The sequence below is a fragment of the Lactuca virosa genome, chromosome 1 (genome assembly GCF_052849685.1).
Source record: "Lactuca virosa cultivar CGN04683 chromosome 1, Lactuca_virosa_CGN04683_v6, whole genome shotgun sequence".
Classification (NCBI taxonomy): domain Eukaryota; kingdom Viridiplantae; phylum Streptophyta; class Magnoliopsida; order Asterales; family Asteraceae; genus Lactuca; species Lactuca virosa.
Window position 1 is genome coordinate 176,340,316 of NC_136426.1, and position 23,150 is coordinate 176,363,465.

General features: G+C 37.1%; 1 protein-coding gene across 5 annotated transcripts; it reads right to left on the reverse strand.

Moving 5' to 3' along the window:
* Positions 1 to 10,321: 10,321 nt before the first annotated feature.
* LOC145161614 (heat shock cognate 70 kDa protein-like) lies at positions 10,322 to 15,463 on the reverse strand. 5 transcript variants are annotated; one of them, XM_079081189.1, is made up of 4 exons: positions 15,405 to 15,463; positions 13,450 to 13,621; positions 12,357 to 12,579; positions 10,322 to 12,266 (listed from the first exon to the last, which is right to left on the reverse strand). In XM_079081189.1, the coding sequence occupies exons 3-4, from the start codon at positions 12,559 to 12,561 to the stop codon at positions 10,618 to 10,620; spliced, it is 1,854 nt and encodes a 617-aa protein (XP_078937315.1). In that variant the 5' UTR covers positions 12,562 to 12,579; positions 13,450 to 13,621; positions 15,405 to 15,463; the 3' UTR covers positions 10,322 to 10,617. The 5 variants fall into 5 exon arrangements, with proteins under 5 accessions (XP_078937315.1, XP_078937307.1, XP_078937324.1 ...); XM_079081181.1 differs by having other exon boundaries at positions 13,450 to 13,616; positions 15,405 to 15,461; XM_079081198.1 differs by having other exon boundaries at positions 13,450 to 13,616; positions 15,427 to 15,445.
* Positions 15,464 to 23,150: the final 7,687 nt, after the last annotated feature.

Here is a 23,150-nt window from a genome sequence, read left to right on the forward strand (position 1 = left end):
TCCAACTTACTGCAGTGCCGCCCACTGTAAAGACATACCCTGTGGTGCTTTTGTATGAATCTTTACAACCACCAAGATCTGCATCTGCATAACCATTCAGAACTACGTCTTTTCCCTTAAAATTTAATGCCATCTTTGAAGTCCCTTTCAAGTATCTCAACAACCATTTAACTGCTTCCCAATGTTCTCTTCCTGGATTGGACATGAATCTACTAACAACTCCCACTGCATGAGCTATATCTGGTCTCGTGCATACCATTGCATACATGAGGCTACCAACTGCGGATGCATAAGGAACTTTAGCCATTTCTTTCTTGTCTTCATCTGATCTGGGTGACTGAGCTTTAGAAAGCTTAAAGTGACTTCCCAAAGGTGTGCTTCTGATCTTGGCATCTTTAAGGCTGAATTTCTCTAATACTTTCTCAAGGCACTTTTCTTGAGATAGTGTTAAAGAACCATCTTTGTTTCTGAATATACTCATCCCGAGTATTTGCTTTGCAGCTCCCAAGTCTTTCATTTCGAACTCTTCAGACATCTGTTTCTTCAACTTCTTGATCTCTGACATGTCTGAACCGGCAATCAACATATCATCTACATAGAGTAGTAGAATGATATAAGAACCCTTAAACTTCTTGATGTAACAACAATGATCATTGTCACATCTCTTGTAACCAACTTTTCTCATGAAGTTATCGAACTTCAAATACCATTGTTTGGGTGCTTGTTTCAGACCATACAAACTTTTCTTCAATTTACACACCAAGTTTCCTTTGCCTTTATCCTGAAAACCCTCTGGTTGTGTCATGTAAATGTCTTCATCTAGGTCACCGTGTAGAAAAGCTGTCTTGACATCTAGTTGCTCTAGATGCAAACTTTCTGCTGCTACAATACTGAGAACAAGTCTGATAGTGGTCATCTTCACTACTGGAGAGAATATTTCATTGAAATCAATTCCTTCTTTCTGTTGAAAGCCCTTGACTACTAATCTTGCTTTGTACCGTTTGGTACCATCATGTTCATCCTTGACCCTGAAAACCCATTTATTCTGAAGAGCCTTCTTCCCAACTGGAAGCTTTGTTAAGTGCCATGTGTTGTTCTTCTCAAGCGACTTCATTTCATCTTTCATTGCTAGCTCCCACTGCAATGAATCTTTCAACCCTATAGCTTCAGAGTAACACTGGGGTTCACCGTTTTCTGTCAAAAGAATGTAGTTGACAGATGGTGAGTATTTGTTTGGTGGTCTTGTGACTATGGAAGATCTTCTTAGTTGAACTTGAGGTGTGACTGGGGACTCTGGAGTTGGAGGACTGGTTTCTTCATCTTCAAAATCATTACTGGAATTATCCCCTGAGCTCCCACTGTCAGTTGAATCATCCCCAGATTCAGGGATTTCGACTGGAGCTTCTTTCTTCTTTTCAACACCTTCAAACTCAACATACTCCTTCTGATCTTCTGGACTTTTGTTGTTTCTGTCTTTGTATAACTCGGCTTCGTTAAAGGTGACATTCTTGCTTCGGATTATCTTTCTGCTCTCACTATCCCAAAGCCTGTAACCCATTTCATCCGACCCATAACCAATGAATGTACACTTCTTGGTCTTTGAATCAAGTTTATCCCTGTCACCATCTTTTAACAAACTGTAAGCAGTACAACCAAAGACTTTCAGGTGTTTGAGACTTACTTCCTTCCCTTGCCACATTTCTTCTGGTAATTTAAAATCCAAGGGAACACACGGTGAACGGTTGATCAAGTAGGCTGCAGTATTAACTGCATCAGCCCAAAATGTCTTAGGTAAACCAGAATTCAACCTCATGCTTCTAGCCCTTTCATTCAGAGTTCTATTCATTCTTTCAGCTACACCATTCTGCTGAGGGGTTCCTGGGACCGTCTTGATCATCTTTATCCCTTGCTTGGCACAATAGTCAACAAACTCCTTGCTTATGTATTCACCACCATTATCCGACTTCAGGCATTTTACCTTCAAATCAGTTTCATTTTCAACAGCAGATTTCCATATCTTAAAAGTATCAAATACATCAGATTTATTTTTAAGAAAATAGACCCATACCTTGCGTGTTGAATCATCGATAAAGGTTACATAGTAGTTTTTGCCTCCTAGAGATGAAACTGGTGTTGGTCCAAATACATCCGAGTGAACAAGCTCCAACTTCTGAGCTTTCGGTGTCTTCCCCGTTTTTACAAAAGTAACCCGCTTTTGTTTCCCGAGAACACAAGATTCACAAAATTCAGTTTCGACTTTCTTCAAGTCTGGAAACTTTCCTTTCTGAGCCAACATCTTCAATCCCTTATCGCTCATGTATCCGAGTCGTTGGTGCCATAAATTAGATGGACTCGGATTGGTGGTTACTGCATGAACACCATCACCAGGTATCTCTACCATGTATAGAGTGCCTTTCTTCTTTCCTTTGGCAATCACCAAGTTGCCTTTGATCACTTTCCATTGTCCACCCCCAAAGTGAACATTAAACCCTTCATCATCCAATTTTCCAACTGAAATCAACTTTCTCCTTAAGTTTGGGATAACCCTGACATCTTTCAATGTCCAGTTGGTTCCCATGGAGGTCTTCAAATCTACGTCCCCAATACCCGTAACATCAAGCACTTGATCATCGGCCAAACGAACTTTGCCAAGATCACCTGTTTGTAGGTTCTTGACCATATCTGGGCATGAGACGGCATGGAAAGAAGCACCCGAATCCATAATCCAGGATTCCACTGAATTCTCAACACAGCATATGAGAAAATCTCCCGATTCTTCAGAGGATACATTGTTTACTTCTTTCTTTTCAGCTGGTAGTTTTGGGCATTGGCTTCTAAAGTGACCCTTTTCTTTGCAATTCCAACATTCAATATCTTTTCGGTTCTTGGACTGCCCCCTTTTTCTGGACTTTGATCTGCCTCGACTACGTCCTCTTTCGTTTCTTCTTCCTCTACTTTCTGTATGCAATAAAGAACTAGAACTAGAACTAGAAGTCTCACCATTGCTTCTCCGTCTGATATCTTCATTTACAATCAAGTCACGAATACTCTCGAAAGTGAGTTTAATAGTGCCGGATGCACTACTAACAGCTGTGACGGTGCCTGACCAACTATCGGGCAAAGATGATAAAAGGAGGAGCGCTTGTACTTCATCTTCAAACTTTATTGCAACTGAGGCTAAACGAGAGATAATCGAGTTAAACTCGTTTATGTGAGCGGTAACTGACATGCCTTCCTTCATTTTGGTGTTAACCAATTGTTTGATGAGGAACACTTTGTTGGAAGCGGACGGCTTCTCGTACATGTTGGACAAAGCCTTAAATACTCCATAAGTAGTTGTTTCATTAACAATGTTATACGCAACACTCTTTGCCAATGAAAGCCTAACTACACCCAAGGCTTGTCGATCCAACAACTTCCATTCTTCATCATACATGTCATCCGGTTGTTCGCCCAACATAGGCAAATGCAAACTTTTCTGATACAACATATCTTCAATTTGCATCTTCCAAAATCCATAATCGGTTCCATCAAACTTGTCAATTTTGATTTTACCATCTTCTGCCATTTTTGTAATTTTCTGAAAGAACAGGGACCTGTCTTGCAATTTTCTGAAACTTCAGGGACCAAATCTGAGTTTTTCAAATTCTGCTACAGTGACGCTACAGTGACGCTACAGTGTCGCTACAGTGTCATCTTCTCCGGCAGGTCTCCGGCGTACAGTGTCGTCTTCTCCGGCAAGCTCCGGCGTACAGTGCCGTCTTCTCCGGCAAGGCTCCGGCGCTACAGTGTCGTCTTCTCCGGCGAACTGGTTTTCCCGGTCACTATTCCGGCGAACCTTTGACCGGCGATTTGGACGTCTTCCGGTGGTCGAAAAATTCAGAAAAAAATATTTTCGGAATCTTCGGAACGAGACCTTTCCAACGGTATACACCAAAATCGTTTTTGACGAAAACAAATTTCGACCAAAAAACTGAAAATCACCTTCTGGAGCTAAACCAACGCTCTGATACCATTTGTTAGGATCGAGACACTTAACACACGACTCTAAACACACACAACTCACGAAAAAACAAGAACACGAGGGATTTAAGGTGGTTCGGTCTATTTCTGACCTACGTCCACACGAGGGTAACTTGGAGTTTATATTTCTTGGTGCTAATCTGCACTCTTTCTTTGTTACACTATGTTGGGTCAAAAATATGGTTTATACTTTGCTTTTCTAGGAAAATATAATTTTATGTCTGGAACCGTAAACTGCTCGGTGTTTACGGCCGTAAACAAGTTTACGGCCGTAAACCCTGTTTACGGCCGTAAACCCTGTTTACGGTCCAATGGGTGTTTACGGTTGTGTTTACGGCCGTAAACAGGTTTACGGTCGTAAACCCATTTACGGCCCATGTTCACCAAGCCCATGTTTCTTATGTATAAATACAAGTGTAAGGGGTGAGGAGTAGATGGATGAACACTAGAGGAGCTTAAGTGTGTGCATTTGAAGGTGTTCTAGAGAGAGAAAGAGAGAGAGAAGAGAGTGTGTGTTAGTGTGTGTGAATCTTGTATCCGGATCTTCATTCTAATCAATACTATACAAGATTCATCATATTCTTCTTCCTCTTCTCTTCTTTTTGATCTGACATCATCCGTTTGATTGGGATTCCGCACCATCAAACGGATCTGATTGATACACAAGCAGATTAGGGACTTACAATTGGTATCAGAGCTTGGTTTGTGTCACTCATCTTTGTCAGATCTGGAGCCGATTTGATCTTATTTTGGAAAGATTCTTGCGTTTTTGGATAGATCTCGAAAAATTAAAGGGGGTTTGTTCTTCCCGTTTTTCGTAAAAACGAGTTTTTGATCGAGTTTTGGAGCAAAAAGGGTGAAAAAACGCTGTTTTTCGTCAAGAACAGCGATTTCTGGAGAGTTTACGGTTCTTGAAGAGTTTACGGTCTTTGAAGGGTTTACGGTCCGGAGTTTACGGCCGTAAACGTGTTTACGGTCGGGAGTTTACGGTCGCCGGAGTTTACGGCCGTAAACGGGTTTACGGTCGGCGGTTGCGGCTCGGCTCGGATCGTCTGCGCCTCGGCTCGGTGGACGGTGGATTGCGGCTCGGTTCGGCTAAGCTGCGGCCTCGTTTCGTTCAGCAGTACCTCCGGTTCGTTCAGCAGCTTCAAATAAAAAGGGACGCGAAGTTGGGGGTGCCGGGGATCGAACCCGGGACCTCTAGTTCACAATTCAGCGCGCTTAACCAACTCAGCAAACCAATTCCTTGTGACTTAACTTCGAATTTTTGAACTTAAACTCTCCCAGTCGCTTCCATATTTCGCAATTTGTCATTTTTAACCCAAAAATTCAAAAAAATTTATTTTTAAAATCCATTTTCAACCAAAAATTTTAGTTTTTAAATTTTGACTTTTATTTTTCACTTTTTACTTAAAGTTTTGACTTTGACTTTAAAGTTTGACCTTTGACTTTAAACTTTGACCTTCTTGTTTGACTTTTAAATTTTCAAATTTAGCTTTTCGGTTTGACTTTTAAGTTTGACTTTTCAAGTTTGACTTTTGAGTTTGACTTTTTAAATTTGACTTTTAAGGTTGACTTTTGAGGTTTATAGTCAAAGGGCATTTTTAAATTTAAGTTTGACTTTTAAGGTCTAGTTGTGCTTTTAATAGTTTTTGAAGTTTACGAGGGAATTGAAGACATGAAAGAGAGTCGTCAGGAGATGTTAAGGCAAGATTTCAACATGTTTGATTATATCCCTGGAGAAACCCTGGAAGCTCAGTTGCAGCGTTTTACCACACTCACTACTGAGATGAATATAGCTGGGATCTTCTTGACCAAATCTGAGATAAACAAAAAGCTATTGAATGCACTTCCGAAATCATGGGATATGAACGTGGCTGACATCAAGAAGACAAAAGATCTCAATCGTCTTAGTCTTGCTGCTGTAATTGAAGAACTTGACGCTTTGAATTGTCGAAAAACAATGAGTTCCACAAACCTTCCGGTCAATGAAGTTTCTTGTTCTCAATCATGTGAAGTTTCATGTTCTCAATCATGTGAAGCCACGATTAAACTTCTTCGTGAACATAATGATTTATTAAAAAGAGAAGTTGAGGACCTGAGATATGAAGGTTATCAACTCAGGAAAGGACAGAAACCCCTAAAGGCCCAGTTAGAAACAAAAATAAAGGACTTTAGGAAGCTTCAGGAAGAATTCAGCAACAAGTGTGAAAATTATGACTATATTAAGAGACAACTTGATGCTGTAACCGAAGAACTTGACGCCTTGAAAATTAAGTGTGGAAAAACTGATGTTAGTTTCAAAAATTATACTGCGTCAAGTAAGACAGTCGACTCCTTATTTGAAACCCAATTAAAATTCAAAGATAATAAAAACAAGGGTCTAGGGTATGATAGTGTTCCTCCACCTTTCAATCATAACTACACATCCATCCCTTCGACACAGGAAGAAATTGACAGGGAGGCACATCTTCAATATGGCAAACCAGCTGGTTTTGTATCAGGAGGCATTATTAATGTTGATAATCCTGATGCTCCTGATGTTTCTGTTACATGTGCAGGTAAAGTAGTAGAGGATGAGAACAAGGAGAACACCATTGAACAAACCAACATCTCCTTGAGCCCTGAATCTGTTGCTTCGAACTCAGTTACTTCTGATCAACCTGTTGTTCAGAAATACAGGCCACCAATTCCAGTGAAACAGAGTGCCTGCTGTAGCTGTGCGTGTGGGAAAAGCAAGAGACAAGGCATGGATACGCCACCAGGGGCAGGAAGAAACAATTTCCCAGTGAAGAAAAGGACTTGCTTTCACTGTGGAACACCTGGACACATTGCCAGACATTGTCCAAATCGCGCATACGTTCCTTACTATGCACAAGGCTGGCAGAACGCGCCAAGAGGGAGATACTCCAAAAGAAACCCCTCAAGGTCACGTTCAGACCATGATGACTGGAACGCGCAGAAGGTCAAGAATCAAACCCACAAGGCCAAAAATCCAACTCCCAAGGGAAATAAGGGAATGCCGGCCAAGAAGCCAAATCCAAGAGATGCTCCCGTGAAGTCAAAATCAAAGTCATCTCAACGACCAACATCAAGTTCAAAAGCAAGTACTGAGCCACCCATCAGATCGAAAAAGAAATGGGTTAAACCCAACTACAAATGGGTTCCAAAGGCTCACTCTCCCAAATCAACTAATGACTCTAATATTTCTTCATCTTCTGTTTGTGATAAACAGGATATGTCATGGGAGAGAGTACCGTGCAAGGATGACAAAGGTCGACCCAGTTTCAAAATGGACTGGGTTCCAAAGACCAACTGATCCCACTCTGTGTCGGAGCAGCTATGGAGGCATGTCATCAGACTTCGGTTTGTTGGTAGTGGCTGTTCCTGGCACATGATAGGAGACATCTCTCAGCTGTACAACACTCAGAACATTGTTTGGGAGTATGTGTCCTTTGCGGGAAAGGAAGAAAGGAAGAGATCACAAACGGGGTTAGTGCTTAATGACATGAAGAATTTTCGGATCTGTTCTGAGATTACGTGTGTTGTTCTCAGACCTTCTGGATGCAAATTCAATCGGTGACTTACGGTTTGAGTTTTCTTCTCTATACTCCTGAGTTTTTCTTAAGCTGATTCGCTTTAAAGACTATTTTTTGTTTTAGGATAGTTTAAATTTGCGCATTTACTTTCGTTTCTCTCCTATGCACAAATTTAGGGGGAGAAATAAAAACAAAAAAAAAATTATTAGAAAGTTTTAAACAAAATCCAAAAACATTAGAAAATCCAAAAAATCCAAAAATATGTTGGTTAATGAAATGAGTTTGAGTGAGATGTTTTGGGAAGTGATATAATCAAGTGATAACAGGCATTCTGAGTCTGCGTAACGTACCCAAAGTTGAAGGGTCTATGCTCTGGGTTTAATGCGCTGGTAGGCACGAAAGATTCTAATGGACTTGACTAGGCAGAGTTGAACTTAAGAAATTCTTAGACTTGACAAATCTTAACCTAGTTAAATCCGTTTAGCCTGACAATACGACGCTCGGATAGGTTGAGCAGGGAGATATATATGGGAATCTGCTCGTCACATTAAATGAACCCGTACTTGGAACCGTGGATTAACTTTTCCTCGATGTGCGGATTTTGTCCTTAATTCCGGTATTGATGGGGCGACTGGTAAATTCCGATGAGTTAGGTCTGTAGAAAATTGTTTTCTTTCTCTTCTTATCTGTCATTCATATGTTGCATCCTTTGCGTGATTGGAAGAGATCCGACCTGGACAGCAACATATGCAAATCTATTTCTCTGCATATTATTTCTGTGAAACTCTTCCTATCTGTTAGACATATACTGTCTCCTTTGCGTGACTCATAATCCGACCTGGTACACAGTATATGCACCATTCTACTTCTCAATCCCTCTAAGAACTATAATTAATAATAATCTAAATCTATCCTCTCTATGATTAATTGTCTGCTCACCCGATGTAAGGAGTATTCTGGAAGTCCCTGATTACTGGAGCATATCAGGAAGCGGGAATCATGTTCTAGTACAATTAACAATTGAACACTTACAGATTGTCTGTAGATCTCGCTGCTCAATTTAGGTGGACAACAATATCCCTGGTTGTCGTCAGCTGAATGGTCCTTAAGATATAGTATCTAGGAACTTAGGATCAGATTTAGTATCTGGGAACTTAAGCTCACCTGTCTTGTAACAAATAGTAATGTCCAAAATCTGTCACAATTTTTCGTGTTTAAGTGGACAACAATACCGGCGATCGACCAGACAAAGACGTGAAGATGAAAGGTACCGACAAGTAGATTATGGCTGTCTAAAAACTTTGATCCCAAATCACTCTTAAAGTTAGATATCATTTTATTTTTGTTAAATTTGTTCATAGTTTCTTCTAATTTAAATATTAGGGGAGAATTAAAAATTTAAAAACCAAACAAAAATCAGAAAATTAAAAATCCAAAAATAGTGTTATCTCTGTTTTATTTCTTTTTCAGAAAATATGAAAAATCCAAAAATATTGTGTGCTAAAGTTTTCTTTTAGTCTTGTTTTGTCTTGAAAAGTGATTTCAGGTATAGATAAGACTCATGGAGTTTGTGTTGAAGATTTCTGAGCCAAGGCTTCATCCGTGAGCATCGAAGAATTCTCATTCGAAAGAGCAAGAAATGAAGATTATTCTTTAAAATTCAATCTTTCAACCCCAGAAGCAAAGTGAAGCTGAAATTGAAGATTATGTGACGGATTGCATTGAAGCCTCCTCAATCAGTCCGCTGCTATCTATGAACCTGCTGAAGTGATCCAGAAGATTTGTTCTCTCTGATGTTCTCTCTAAAGATTCTCAAGCTGAAAGCGCTATCTTTCAAGAATCAGTACAAGAAGCCTCCTCACCCAACGTGCGTTCAAAGCCAAATTCTGAAGAAAAGCCCAACTGCTCAAGATGAAGTCATTCATGGAAGATTCATATGTTCATCTTGATGCTGTGAAGAATTCGAAGATTAAAGCTGAAGCCAAAGCTCCTAATGAAGATTATCAAGAAAGCCAGCTACTTTTTAGGGGGAGCTTGTTGGGTCATTTGAGAAAAGAAAAGAAAGCTATAAACCAAGGGGGAGATTGTTGGGTCAAAAATATGGTTTATACTTTGCTTTTCTAGGAAAATGTAATTTTATGTCTGGAACCGTAAACTGCTCGGTGTTTACGGCCGTAAACAAGTTTACGGCCGTAAAACCTGTTTACGGTCCAATGGGTGTTTACGGTTGTGTTTACGACCGTAAACAGGTTTACGGTCGTAAACCCATTTACGGCCCATGTTCACCAAGCCCATGTTTCTTATGTATAAATACAAGTGTAAGGGGTGAGGAGTAGATGGATGAACACTAGAGGAGCTTAAGTGTGTGCATTTGAAGGTGTTCTAGAGAGAGAAAGAGAGAGAGAAGAGAGTGTGTGTTAGTGTGTGTGAATCTTGTATCCAGATCTTCATTCTAATCAATACTATACAAGATTCATCATATTCTTCTTCCTCTTCTCTTCTTTTTTATCTGACATCATCCGTTTGATTGGGATTCCGCACCATCAAACGGATCTGATTGATACACAAGCAGATTAGGGACTTACACTAGATACAAATGTTACAAATACAGAATAATCTCTTATATAGAGATGGAAATCACAAGTAGTCAAAAAAACACAACTGGGTCTTCATTCAACAATTGTGGCTTCACAACTTCACATTGTTCCTGCCATTTTTGACCAGCTTTTCTGTGGATTCACACTCAACATTTCTGTGGATTCACACTCAACATTTCTGTGGATTCATACTCAACAATCAATATCATACACACATGATCAATTTGTACGTGACATACATGACAGTATCACTCATGATCAAATCAAATTCATACGTTACACACTTGAAAAAGAAAAAAGAAATAAATCTCATTCATACAGACATGATCAAATCAAATTCATTGCTTAATTTTGAACCAATGTCCAACTCTTATTGAAAAATAAAAACAAGCCCATAGCTTATAAGAAAAGCAATACTACCACAATACCACTCATTTTCCACCATAGACAAATTAATCTTACTTCTCAAGTTGGGCAATGATTGGAGCACATACCTTTTCCAGCTCATTTAGTGTTTTCTCATACATATCAACATCTGCAAGCTTGCTTAGATCAAGAACATGGCTTGCGCTCTCTATCACATTTTCCATTTTTCCCAAATCTTCCTTTGGGATCTTTGTGTTATCAATACTTCCTATGCTTTTGATTTTGGCGTTCACGTCGTAAACGTATTCCTCCAACGCATTATGTGCAAAAACCTTCTTCTTATACTCCTTATCATCAAGTTTGTACTTTTCAGCATCTTTCAGCATTTTTTCGATCTCTTCCTTTGAAAGTCTCTGTTTGTCATTGCTGATTGTAATCTTTTTCTTTAGGTCAGTGGTTAACTCCTCAGCCGAGCAATTTAAAATACCATTAACATCAACTTCAAAGACCACATTTACCCTTGACTCACCCTTTAGTGCAACTGGTACTGCAACTTGGAATTTCCCCAACCAGTTATTGTCCATAGCTCTACTTCTCTCACCTTGATAGACATCAAAAGTAATAGCACTTTGGTTATCCACGCTTGTAACATAGATTCTTTCCTGTTTGACTGGTATTGGGGAATTTCTTTTGATTATAATAGATGAAGAGCCATCATGAATACTTACACCAAGTGAAAGAGGGACGACATCCAACAACACTAAGTTGTTCACTTTTTGATTCATTTCACCATTTAACTTTGCAGCAAGAACTGCTGCACCATATGCAACCACTTCATCATTACAGATATTCATAGAAAGCTCTTTCCCATTGAAGAAGTCTTTCAACATTTGTTGTATTTTAGGTATCCTAGTTGACCCACCAACAAGAATTACCTCATTTACATCTTTCTGATTCATTTCAGCGTCACCCAAACATTTCTCCACCAACTGTATGCACCTACTAAATAAATACTCATTAAGATCTTCAAATTTTGCACGAGTTATTCCCATAGAAAAATCAATACCCTGATGCAAAAAATCAATTTCGATAGTAGTTTCAGTAGTTGAAGAGAGTGCTCGTTTTGCTTTTTCACAAGCTACCCTCAAACGCCCCATTGCTTTTATGTTCCCACTCATGTCTGTATTCTGCCTTTGGTTGAATTGCATCATTAAATGGTCCACCATTGCGTAATCAAAGTCCTGACCACCTAAGTGAGTGTCACCGGTAACAGTTTTCACAGTTATCTTACCATTGTTATTAATGGTGACAAGAGATAGATCAAATGTTCCACCACCCAAATCAAAGATGAGCACATTTGTGTCATGAGTTATATCAGTTTTCATGTCGAATCCATAAGCAATTGCAGCAGCTGTAGGTTCATTGATTATTTGTAGAACATTAAGTCCAGCAGCAAGACCAGCATCTATTGTGGCTTGGCGTTGGGAATCATCAAAATAAGCTGGCACTGTGATGACTGCATTTGTCACCGTTTCACCAAGGTATGCCTCTGCAACTTCTTTCAGTTTCACAAGAACCATGGATGAAATTTCCTCTGCAAAAAACTCCTTCGTTTCACCATTGTATGCAACTACAATCTTTGGTATGTCGTTAGTCCCTTTTATAACTTTAAAAGGCCATAACTTCATGTCTTCCTGAACCTTGGCATCATGAAATCTCCTTCCGATCAATCGTTTTGCATCTGAAAATTCAAGTATGTAATAATCAATTGTGAATAAAGACACTTTTATAAACTCAAACTGCCTATAACAAAAGACAATAAAATACAAACCATAAATTGTGTTGGTGGGGTTCATAATCATCTGGTTCTTAGCACTTTCACCAACTAGACGGCTGACTTCGTTGAAACAAACACAAGATGGCATCATCCTATTACCTTGCTCATTGGGTATGATCTCAACTTGCTCATGTTGCCAAACAGCCACACAAGAATATGTTGTTCCAAGGTCAATACCAATAGCCTTTTTCCCAACCATAATGCTTTCAAGTCAAACCTACATTATATGAAATATAATGACTATTCATTTAAATATTTATACTCATTTAACTTGATTCCAACTATTTGCAGTTGTGTCACATTAGCATCTTTTAACAATAACAAAAACACAAAAAAAATACACACAATGTTAGAAACGGGGTTGGACACTAATGTATAATGCAATAATCAAATCTTGGATATTGAGTGGGTTACATGGAGTCACTTTCCTTTTGCAATATTTCAACCCTATAAAGCTTTGATGTTATGTAATTTGCGGAAGGACAATATTAGAAACTCTTTGTTAGAAAAATATTTGCTATAGACTAAAAATGGTGAGACTTAGTCTTGTGCATAAGAGTTAAAAGTGAAAGAATCCTTTAGGAGATCAAACAAAGCAGATACCAAAAATACAATATTAAGGAGATCCATTAGAGAATTGAAACATATATTAGAATCGCTTTATTAGAAAATTATTTTCCATCGGCTAAAAATGGTGAGCTATAGTCTTGCGCATAGGCGTTGAAAATGAAATAATTTTTACAATAAAAGTAAGCTTAAAGGAAGATATGAGTTCACATGAAAAGACCTAGACATCGTACTTGGTTAAGTTAACAGAGAAAAAACATTACTAAATACGTAGGTGTTGAAAATATATGAGAAAAATGAGCGATGTCGACAAAATGTACTTTCGCAATATTGTTAATCATGGATTTTCTAACTGAAAAAAGAGCCGACTACAATGATATATTCTCCCTGGTAGTAAAATGATAAAAATCTGATTAGTCTTGATTATTATAGAAGTATTAGAATTAATATGACACAACCCACAGGATTTTAAATAGCGGGAAAAGAAAATTTAATATGCAAATTGAAGAAAAGTGCTTACATATTGACGCAAAGACGATGTTTCTTGTTGTTTAATAGCTTTATGTAGATAAGTAGATAGATGCACGATATGTGAAAGAGGAAACACACTCTTGATGTTACTTAGACACGAAGGTATGTATGGAAAGGATCCCTTACATTTTGTGTGTCGGTCTTTCCCTTACTTTTCTTTCCTTCATCAAAACTCAGGGTGTATGAGAATGATATTTCACTTCTTTTTCATTTTTTTAAATAATATATTTCATACAAATATTATATTCATTTTGTAGGGAATAAAAAACCATAAATTTAGATGTATATTTTTTTAATTTTTTAATATGTATATAATTTAATAAATATTAAAAAACCAAAAAAATAAAAAAGAAAAAGTTAACCAATCAAAACAGAAAAGAAAATGTGGAGTCTCTATCCCCACTCCCTTTCCGCACCTCAATGCAGAGACGGTGCAGTTTAATGTGTCCATCCGGCCTTAGAGAGATGACATCCATTTAAAGTTTTAAAGTAGAGAAATTAAATATTCTCCTACTTTTTGTTCCTACATATCTCTTATCCAATGAAATCGTGACATGTGTAACATTTAATGCTAATTTAATGAAATTTAATGATATTTTAGAATACTAATATGAAACATGTCATCATTTAAATGGGTAGACGGATTGGTAGGATCAAAAGGTAGGAGGATATTTAATTTCTCTTTAAAGTATATTAATCTTTTTTTTTTGTGGAAATACAGTCCGACAAGAAAGAAATCTACGCATTTATTTATTATTTCGTTTTTATTCTATGTTACCGATATGAATACTCTATTTGACAAAGAATACAAATAAATCAAAAGAAAACCAATGATAGTTAAATAATAATTTGTAAACTGCAACAAAATATAAATAAACATAAAAAAAATGGCTAGCTTCTTTATACTTTAATTAGGGATATATATATATATATATATATATATATATATATATATATATATATATATATATATATATATATATATATATATATACTACTTTTTGTTCCTACATATCCTCCTATCCAATGAAATCGTGACATGTGTAACATTTAATTCTAATTTAATGAGATTTAATGATATTTTAGGATACTAATATGAAACATGTCATCATTTAAATGGGTAGGAGGATTGGTATGATCAAAAGGTAGGAAGATATTTAATTTCTCTTTAAAGTATATTAATCTTTTTTTTTGTGGAAATACAGTCCGACAAGAAAGAAATCTACGCATTTATTTATTATTTCGTTTTTATTCTATGTTACCGATATGAATACTCTATTTGACAAAGAATACAAATAAATCAAAAGAAAATCAATGGTAGTTAAATAATAATTTGTAAACTGCAACAAAATATAAATAAACATAAAAAAAAATGGCTAGCTACTTTATACTTTAATTATATATATATATATATATATATATATATATATATATATATATATATATATATATATATATATATATATAGAGTCAAGATCAAATAAGAAGAAATTTTTTGGTAGGAAGATAAGAAGTTTTTTTCTACATATTTTTTCGCGAACAAACAAAATGAATCATTAGATGATTCATTTGTAAGATGATTCACAAGAAAAAATTCTCAAAAAAAACATCTCGATGATTCATTTATACAATGATTTTGTTGTTATTGACTAAAATTGTCATAAAAGTGATTTTTTTTTAATTTTACTTAAAAATGAATCGTAAAGATATTTTTTTGGGAAATTTTTCTTGTGAATCATCTTACAAATGAATCATCTAGTGATTCATTTATTTTGTTCGTCAAAAAAATATATAGAAAAAAAACTTTTACCTTCCAACCAAAAATTTCCTTCTTACCGGATCTATATATATATATATATATATATATATATATATATATATATATATATATATATATATATATATATATATATATATAGAAAGTTTATAAAGCTTTATGAGTACCTGTTTTGAGTTGAAGACTCACCAAATTTTGTATGATCCCTTGTTTATGTGTACCTCCTGCATGTACATTGATCACAAGCACACCACGTATAAGGTTCATTTCACATCATATTAATTCACACGGAAAATGTAGAATAAAACATGCAAGCGTTTCTTTAATGTTTGTTGAAAATATTAAATAAGACGTGACATCCAAGCATGAAATCAACTATTATAGAATTTATATATAAAAGAAATAATAAAATTTTATGTTATTGCGATAAATAGAAGAAAGATGTCATTACATCAAAATCTCACCTTTTGATGAGTGAATGAATGAATCCCACCGTTCCTTATATATATACAACCAATTACCCAGTTATTAATACTCATGGGTGAAGTTTTTGGGTTAAAAAAGAACCAAGTTGCATTAACCTAATCAATTCAGATCAAATCGAATCTAAACTTATAATCTTTTAAGACTTTCCAAAATTTATGGTTATAATATTAAAATTACAAATATGGTTGTTAGAGCGTTGACATATATTGTCGATATTAAAATGACAAATATGGTCGTTAGAGTGAGCATATATTATTTGATATTAAAATGACAAATTTGGTCGTTAGAGTGTGAACACTGTGAAATTACAAAAAGAATAGTGGACATATTTTTATTCCCATATTTATCTTCTACATTATTCCCTATATTGTTTAGGATCTATGCTTTATCCTTTGCTTAGACTTTTATATAGCTGCTTTGTAATTATCGTTAATTAATGAAACATAGTGAAAACCATATCTTGCTCTACCGATTTTCTCATGGTATCAGAGCGGGATATAATCCAACCCTAATCCGCATCAACCCTAGCCGGTAATCATGGCCGGCAATGCTGAATCCTCTAACAAGAATGTTGTTACCACACTCAGACACCAACTCACCTCTCTACATTTATCCTTTTGACTACCCAAAATAGATGCATGCCAATGACGCCCTCACCGAAAACAATTATGTTGATCGGTCCCAAGAGATGATGGACTTTCTCTTCGCCAATAACAAAGTAGGGTTCATTGATGGCTCGATTCAAAAAACCTGAAAATAACTCAACATATTATATGTCTTGGATGCAATGTGATGTCATGGTAAAAGGTTGGATCACGAAGACTATGGAGAAGGAGATCAGAACTAGCGTGAAGTACACAAACACCACTTCATAAATATGGTCAAATCTCTTTGAAAGATTTGGAAAAGAAAGTGCCCCTAAGGCTTACGAGTTGAAACATACATTGACTGCAAACTCATCAGAATGGATCTTCTATCTCAGCTTACTACACAAAACTTCGAGGGATCTGGGATGAGATGTAGGCTACACTACCAACTCCTAGATGCACATGCAACAGCTGCACATGTGACATTGGAAAAAGCAAGAGCCAAATCAAAGACAAAGAAAAACTTTACAAGTTCCTCATGAGTCTTGATAGTGAGTTCGCTATCATCAGGACTAAAATCCTCGCTATAAATTTGATTCCCAACCTAGGAAATACCTACCACCTCATTGTAGAAGATGAAATACAGATGGCTATATCCGCTGAAAAGAAACCCTCAAGGGAGGCGGCTGCCTTCAAGCCAACGTTCATGTGCAACATAAAGTATTACCAAAGATTCCAAAGACTTGCGGGCTATTACCAAAGATTCATCGAAAATTTATCCAAAATAGTCAAGCCTCTCCCACTCTAACCCATAGAGACAAGAAGTTCGATTTGACAGACAGATAAGAGTTTGTCTTCCATAAACTGAAACAATTGTTGTGCAATGCACTAATTTTATCTCTTCCACCGGGAACAAAAGACTTTGTATTATTCTGGAACGCTTCTCACTAAGGGTTAGGATCCGTATTGATGCAAAGGAATAAAATCATTGCATACATATCTAGACAACTTAAGTCAAACGAGACTAACTACAGTACCTACAACTTAGAATTAGGAGCTATAGTGTTTTCCTTACAACTTTGGAGACACTACCTATACGGAAGGAACTGTGTCATGTTCACCGCCCACAAAAGCCTTCAACACATCTTCGATCAGAAGGAGGTCAACACGAGACAACAAAGGTGGGTCGAATTGCTAAATGATTACAAATGCGAAATTCATTATCATCCTGGTAAAGAAAATGTCGTAGTAGACGCTTTAAGCAAGAAAGAACGAGCAGATCCACTTCATATAAAGGCTCTAAACTTAACAATCTAATCCAATCTCACCACCCGAATTCGAGACGCTCAGCTGGAAGCACTCAAACCTGAAAATATCATAGAAGAAAACCTATGAGGAATGGACAAACAGTTCGACCTGTAACATCCCTAATTTCTCTGCCAAAAAAGATCGATTTGCTTATGCTTTATTTGAAAATCAGAGTATACTTTTGAAAAATATGTTGCGGAATTTGTTCCCAAAAATATGATAAAGAATTTATCAAAGCATTTCTGAAGAAACGTATTTTCATTATATTAAAAACCTCGGGATGTCATTGTTAATACATATAAAAAGCATAAACTGAAACTATATACGCCTTACAACATTATATTTATTTCGACTGGCCTATAATCCATAATCCCTTATCAGATCATCGCATCTATGCTCTTGTGTTACTACCTGTAATACAAGAAACTGAGTAGGTTAGGCTTGGGAGCCTTGCGAGCACATAGGGTTTTCAACCCACAATAATTAAGCTTATTAATTTCATCAGATCAATCAACCTGATTACACATTCCGGTTATCCTCAGTTTCTGTCCCTAAAACATCTAAATTAAGGGACTTAGCCTAAGTATCATCATCGGGATGGCAATACTGCTTAGGGGATTCCTCAACAATATATGTCAGTAAGGCAACCATGTGGGGGATGGAGTACACCGGTGAACACATCGTTCACAAACACCTACAGGTTGCGAGCCTGCCAACGTTCCACTAGACTGACTAGAATAGTCTGTGGTCGTCATCTATACTCCACTAGATGACTAAGTCAGCTTAAACATCGAGGCCTCTCATCATTTTAATTCATCGCTCATCATCTATTTCATCTACCCATCTTTACCCGTCATAATTATAGGCATAAAGTACATATACAGTTTAAATCCAATAAAACATGTATATTTTTTTCATCCAGCATAGATATCAAGAACACAGATAATATGCACACATAGCACGTAGTTTATATTAAATACTTCATATCTATGTTTAAGTTGAAAGTAACTATGCACTCACTTGTTAAAATGATTATTCCCAACTCGGGCAGCGCTTCGCTTCTAACAATTCTATTTTCCTTCGACGAAACCTAGTATCATTACCACTAGATTTTAGTCTGATATTTATTGCGACTATTTATGAACAATATAGTTTTATAAGTGTTAAACAATACTTTTCAACCACTATGTACAGATAGGGGGCAGACATGAAACACCAGAGGGCAGGACCATTTTGGCATTATAGCACTTCTGAAATCCTACAACCCTATGCGGCCCTTCAAACCAGATTCTCCGTACCGCAAGTAGTTAAAAGATATTATAATAACACTTTGTATATTATATTTTATAATACATATATTGTTTATAGGTTTATAGTAACGATATTAAACTTAAACATAAGCTATACTTAAAGTAGGGTAAGCATAACATACTTATAAGAAGGTTTGGCTAGGAAGCGGGATCTGCGGGGGCCGAACATACGAGCTGAAAGCTCTTCTTCTCGGAGTCTTTTGGAGCACCGAGACTCGCCTCTAGCACTTAGGAAGTACTAGGGAAGGGGAGGGATAGTTTTGGAGTGTTGAGAGAGAAAGAAGGGTGAAGGTGTGAAGAGATGAGGTGATTTATACCTCTATTTATAGGCTGTCTGGGGGCCTCTCACGTTCTGAGACATGCCTCTCACGTTGTGAGTCTTGCGTAGGCACCAAGGCGAAGCCTGGTGCTGACACGTGGCACCAGACTCAGGTAAAACAACCAATTTTAAAAAATTCATAACTTTGGCATATAAGCTCTGTTTTTGACGTTCTTTATATCAACACGTGGGTATTGACAAGATCTATAATTTTCTGTTTGACCTTGTTGGCTAATTCTTGACCAATTTTTAATTTAACAGTCTGAGAAGATTACACTGTTAACGACTGTGTAAAATTCATAACTTCTACATATGTACTCCGTTTTCTATTGTCTTTTTATCGTTGAACTCCTATTAATGAGATATTTAATTCTCATTTAGGTTGTGTCGGCTAGAAACCGATCAATCTAAAATTCGATTTTCGGTTTGTGCACTGCTACACTAAATCTTAGAAAAAATCATAACTTCCTCATATGAAGTCATATTTGGACGTTCTTTTTATGCACGCTCTCGGTTTAACGCATACTACGACTTTAGTTTACATTGCTAAGGCTAAAAAGTAGTTTATCGCAAACTCACTTTTTACGATACACATCGTCGTGCCGATTTTGTCGCAAAACTTCGACATACCATAACTTCTTCGTTATAAGTCGGATTTTAACGTTCCGTATATCCCCGAAATCCTTGTTACGAATACTTCAACTTTCTATATAGATATTGGGTCTATCTATTATTTTATTTTTGATGCTTATTTTTATTATTATTTGATTACGTCGTTATAAGCAAATATAATGAAAACTAAATCACATAAATAACATAATAATCAAATAATTCCTCTTTATTACTTCAAAATAGGTTATAATTGTTTACCGTAAATATTACATCATCATACTAATGCTTAGCCAGAAACACAAGAGTTAAAATTCTCTCCTTCTTAGGATGATTATGTCCCCAAATCATGCATCAACATGTGGATAGCGACTCATCATCTCACTCTCTATTTCCCAGGTGAGGTTCGGTCCATTCATATGTTTCCATTACACAAGCACTAAGTTGACCATCTTGCGTTGTAATTTCTTCGTCTTATGGTCAAGAATTGCCTCAGGCTCTTCGATTAGTCTCTTATTTTCATCCATCCTTAACTCCGAAAGTGGAATTATATTTGGAACTTCTCTCGTGAACTCCCTCAAATAACACACATGGAAAGTGTTATGAATACCATCTACTTCTTCTGGAAATTCCAGCTTGTAAGCTTGGTTCCCAATCCTATGAAGAACCTTGAATGGTCCAACAAACCTTGGACTCAACCTTCCTCTCTTTCCAAATCTTATAAGTCCCTTCCACGGTGAGACTTTAAGCAATACCGAATCTCCAACTTCAAATGTCATTGGCCGTCGCTTCTTATCAGCATAGCTCTTTTGGTGATCTTAAGATGCTAACATCCTTTCTCTAATCACTTTTAGCTTTTCAGCAGTTTGATGGACTATTTCGGGGCCCATAATATGCTTTTCTCTGTCCTCAAGCCAACAAGACGGCGTACGAAACGTTTGTCCGTACAAAGCTTGATAAGGTGCCATCTTAATGCTCGAATGGTAACTATTGTTATAGGAAAACTCTACCAGGGGTAAACGCTCATCTGAGTTACCTTGAAATTCTAGTGTTCATGCTCTTAACATATCTTCCAATGTTTGAATCGTTCTTTCGCTCTGACCATCAATCTGCGGATGGTAGGCTGTACTTAAACACAACTTCATACCCATTTCCTCTTGTATATTCCTCCAAAACCTTGTTTTGAAATGACTATCATGATCTGATACAATTATTAAAGATACACCGTGAAGTCTTACTACCTCCTTCATGTAAGCATTTGCAAGCTAATCCATAAACCATCTTTCATTGGCTGCTATGAAGTGTACACTCTTAGTGAACCGATCCACGACTACCCAAATCATGTCGTGACCGTTCTTCGTCCTGGACAGTTTCGTCACAAAATCCATGGTGATTTCTTCCCGTTTACCCATGGGTATAAGTAAAGGTTCTAAACTCCCACACGGTTTTTGATGGTGTGCTTTAACTCTCGCACATGTTACACACTCTACCACATACTTTGCAACATCGAGCTTCATCTTCGGCCACCAGTAGTAAGGTTTCAGATCCCTATAGATCTTAGTTCTCTCGGGATGAATCGAGTACAGTGTCTTGTGAACTTCTTCCATCAGAAGATCTCTTATTCCTCCCATTTTAGGGACCCAAATCCTATCTTGGAATACCTTTAATCATTGACTATTTGTACTGAATTACAACGTTTTTCCTAAATGTTCTTCCTTTCGGTGATTTTTCTCCAAAGCTTTTTCCTGAGCTTTCTTAATGCTTTCCACAATTGTTGAGACAACTTCTATTCTTAATTCTCTTGCCCTTTTTTATTTCCTATTTTACTTTTCGACTTAGAGCATCAGCTACGACATTTGCTTTACCAGGGTGGTAAAGTATCCCACAGTCGTAATCCTTGAGCAACTCTAGCCAACATCGTTGCCTCATATTCAATTCCTTTTGATCAAAGAGATACTGGAGACTTTTATGATCAGTGAAGAGCTTGCACTTTTTGGCATAAAGATAATGCTTCCATATCTTTAATGCGAATATTGCCGCTGCCAACTCCATATCATGAGTGAGCTAGTTCTTTTCGTGATCTTTCAGTTGTCAAGATGCATATGCTATCACTTTATCTCTGTGGGTCAAAACACAACCTAACCTAACTCCAGATGCATCGCTATAGACTGTAAAGTCTTCAACTCCATCAGGTAAAGAAAGAATTGATGCTTAACACAAATTCTTATTTAATTTCTCGAATGCTTCTCACTCCATATATATGTAGCTCCTCTATGGGTCAACCCTGTCAAAGGAGCAGCTATCGAAGAAAAGCCTTGGATAAACCTTCGGTAATATCCAGCTAATCCCAGAAAGCTTCGAATATTGGTGGGACTTTTTGGTCATTCCCATTTCATCACAACTTTAATCTCTGCTGGGTCAACGATTATACCCACTTTGTTAACCACATGACCCAAGAATTGGACTTCTCGAATCCAGAAATCACATTTGGAGAAATTTGCATACAGTTTCTCCTTCTTTAGAACTTCTAATGCTGCTCGCAGGTGCTTGCCATGCTCCTGCTGGATCTTTAAGTAAATCAGAATGTCGTCTATGAAAACTATCACGGATTTATTGAGGAATGGTTTACAAATCCTATTCATCAAATCCATAAATGTTGGTAGAGCATTAGTTAGTCCAAATGAAAAAACCAATAACTCACAGTGTTCGTATCTCGTTTTGAATGCGGTCTTCTCAATATCCTGTTCTCTGACCTTTAGCTTATTATATCCTAACCTAAGATCGAACTTTGAGAAATAGATCGAACCTTGTAGCTGATCGAACAGGTCAACAATCCTTGGCAATGGATACTTATTTTTCGTCGTTGCCTTGTTCATCTCTCTATAATCTACGCACATCCTCATGCTTCCATCCTTCTTCTTTACGAATAACATCGGAGCTCCCCAGGGAGATGAACTAGGTCTAATGAAACCGGTGTCCAACAACTCATGAAGTTTCATCATAAGCCCCGTCATCTCTGTTGGTGCTAACCGATATGGTGCTTTCGCTATTGGTGTTGATCCTCGCAACAAGTCCATTCGAAACTCCAGTTGTCTATCACGGGTAATTTAGGAAGATCTTGAGAAAAGACTTCCGAATAGTCACACACCACTGGTATTCTTTGTATCTCTTTCTTCTCCGTCTTTGCATCAATCACAAATGCCAAGTATGATGTGCATACTTTGGAGTAACATTTTCTGGCTTTCATCAGGGAAATGATTCAAGAATTTAATCTGTGTTTGTCCCCGTACACCA